The sequence below is a fragment of the Bombus pyrosoma genome, unplaced genomic scaffold (genome assembly GCF_014825855.1).
Source record: "Bombus pyrosoma isolate SC7728 unplaced genomic scaffold, ASM1482585v1 HiC_scaffold_1793, whole genome shotgun sequence".
NCBI classification, from domain to species: domain Eukaryota; kingdom Metazoa; phylum Arthropoda; class Insecta; order Hymenoptera; family Apidae; genus Bombus; species Bombus pyrosoma.
The window spans coordinates 1-1,313 of record NW_025216731.1 but is presented as its reverse complement, the minus strand read 5'-3'; the positions used below and the strand labels follow the sequence as shown (position 1 = coordinate 1,313).

The window sequence follows — 1,313 nt, the reverse complement described above, 5'->3', positions numbered from 1 at the left end:
TCGCCAATAGCAGCGGAGATACGTTCATATGAATATTGAAGCCCGAATGTGCAGTACTGGAAATACGTAGGATTTGGCAGAGGTCAGATTTGACACAGTGCAAACCGGATGTCGTTCCACGTATTTCGCAGCATGTCGGGAGTGAAAATCGCATCGAAATATCAACATAACAATAATAGCTCCGCAGATACGTTAGGATGAATATGCACACTTGAATATGCAAACTGGAAATAGGCTGGTCTTGACCTGGACCAGACTTGACAAAGCGCAAACCGGATGTCGTGCTTTATATTTGGCTGTAAATGTGAGGAATAACGCGCATCGAATTATCGACATATCAACAGTAGCAGCGGAGATACGTTGAGTTGAATATTGAAACCCTAAAATGCAATGCTGCAAATACGCTGGATTTGATATCGCCGAAGGTTAAGGTAGGACCCCCGGTATGGGCGGGAGATCTGATGGCGAGACGCCGCAGCACCCTGCTTCTCAGGTGGCTGCACAGGGTAACCGCCATCAGAATCGTCAGAGGATACCGAACAGTGTCGTACGCGTCGGCGACCGTACTGGCCGCATCCCCGCCGTGGGAACTCCGGGCGCTGATACTCGAGAGGAGGTACGAGCAAAGGAGACCTTGGGACCCGGGAGGGGACTCGGCTGAGCAGGCGGCCCTAGACGACCTAGGACCCGCCGAGGAGGACGCATGGGACCAGTGGCGATCCCAGCTGATCAATGAAGCAGGCGAGCACCGGGGCGCGGCGGCAGTTCTCCCAAACTGGGGGACATGGAGAAGCCGCCGCGGCCTCCCGCTCACCTTCAGGATGACCCAGATACTCACGGGACACGGTGTGTTCGGGGAGTACCTGAAGAAAATCGGACGGGAGACGACGGACATCTGTCACCACTACGGGGAAGACAGGGACACAGCGCAGCATACGCTGGAGACCTGCCCGGCATGGGAGCTACCCCGCTACACCCTGCGGCAAGTCATAGGCGAGAGGCTGACCCCCTCAGCGATCATAGCAGCGATGCTGAGCGGACCGCAGGAATATGAAGCTGTCCGCCTCTTCTGCGAGCGAGTCATGCTCGCAAAGGAGCGAGCGGAAAGGGTGAGAAAGAGAAGCTCGCACCCGTGCAGGATAACGCGATGGAGAAGGATGGCAGTCAGGCGGCCTAGACCCAACTCACTGCCACCATAACGAACCGCGACTAGAAGGAGGGACGGCGCCAGGGGCGATGGCCCCCTAGCGCCAAGCTCAACAGACAAGGAATATCCAGGACTGGCTTGAAGAGAGAACGCGAGGGGGATGCAA

The 1,313-nt window shown here is 56.3% G+C and overlaps 1 protein-coding gene across 1 annotated transcript; it reads left to right on the top strand.

The window, feature by feature from the left end:
- Positions 1-461: 461 nt before the first annotated feature.
- LOC122577385 lies at positions 462-1,109 on the top strand (the record flags this gene model as incomplete). The annotated part of the gene is made up of 1 exon (XM_043748672.1): positions 462-1,109. A coding segment is annotated over exon 1 (648 nt), but the record flags the coding sequence as incomplete, so codon positions are not given.
- Positions 1,110-1,313: the final 204 nt, after the last annotated feature.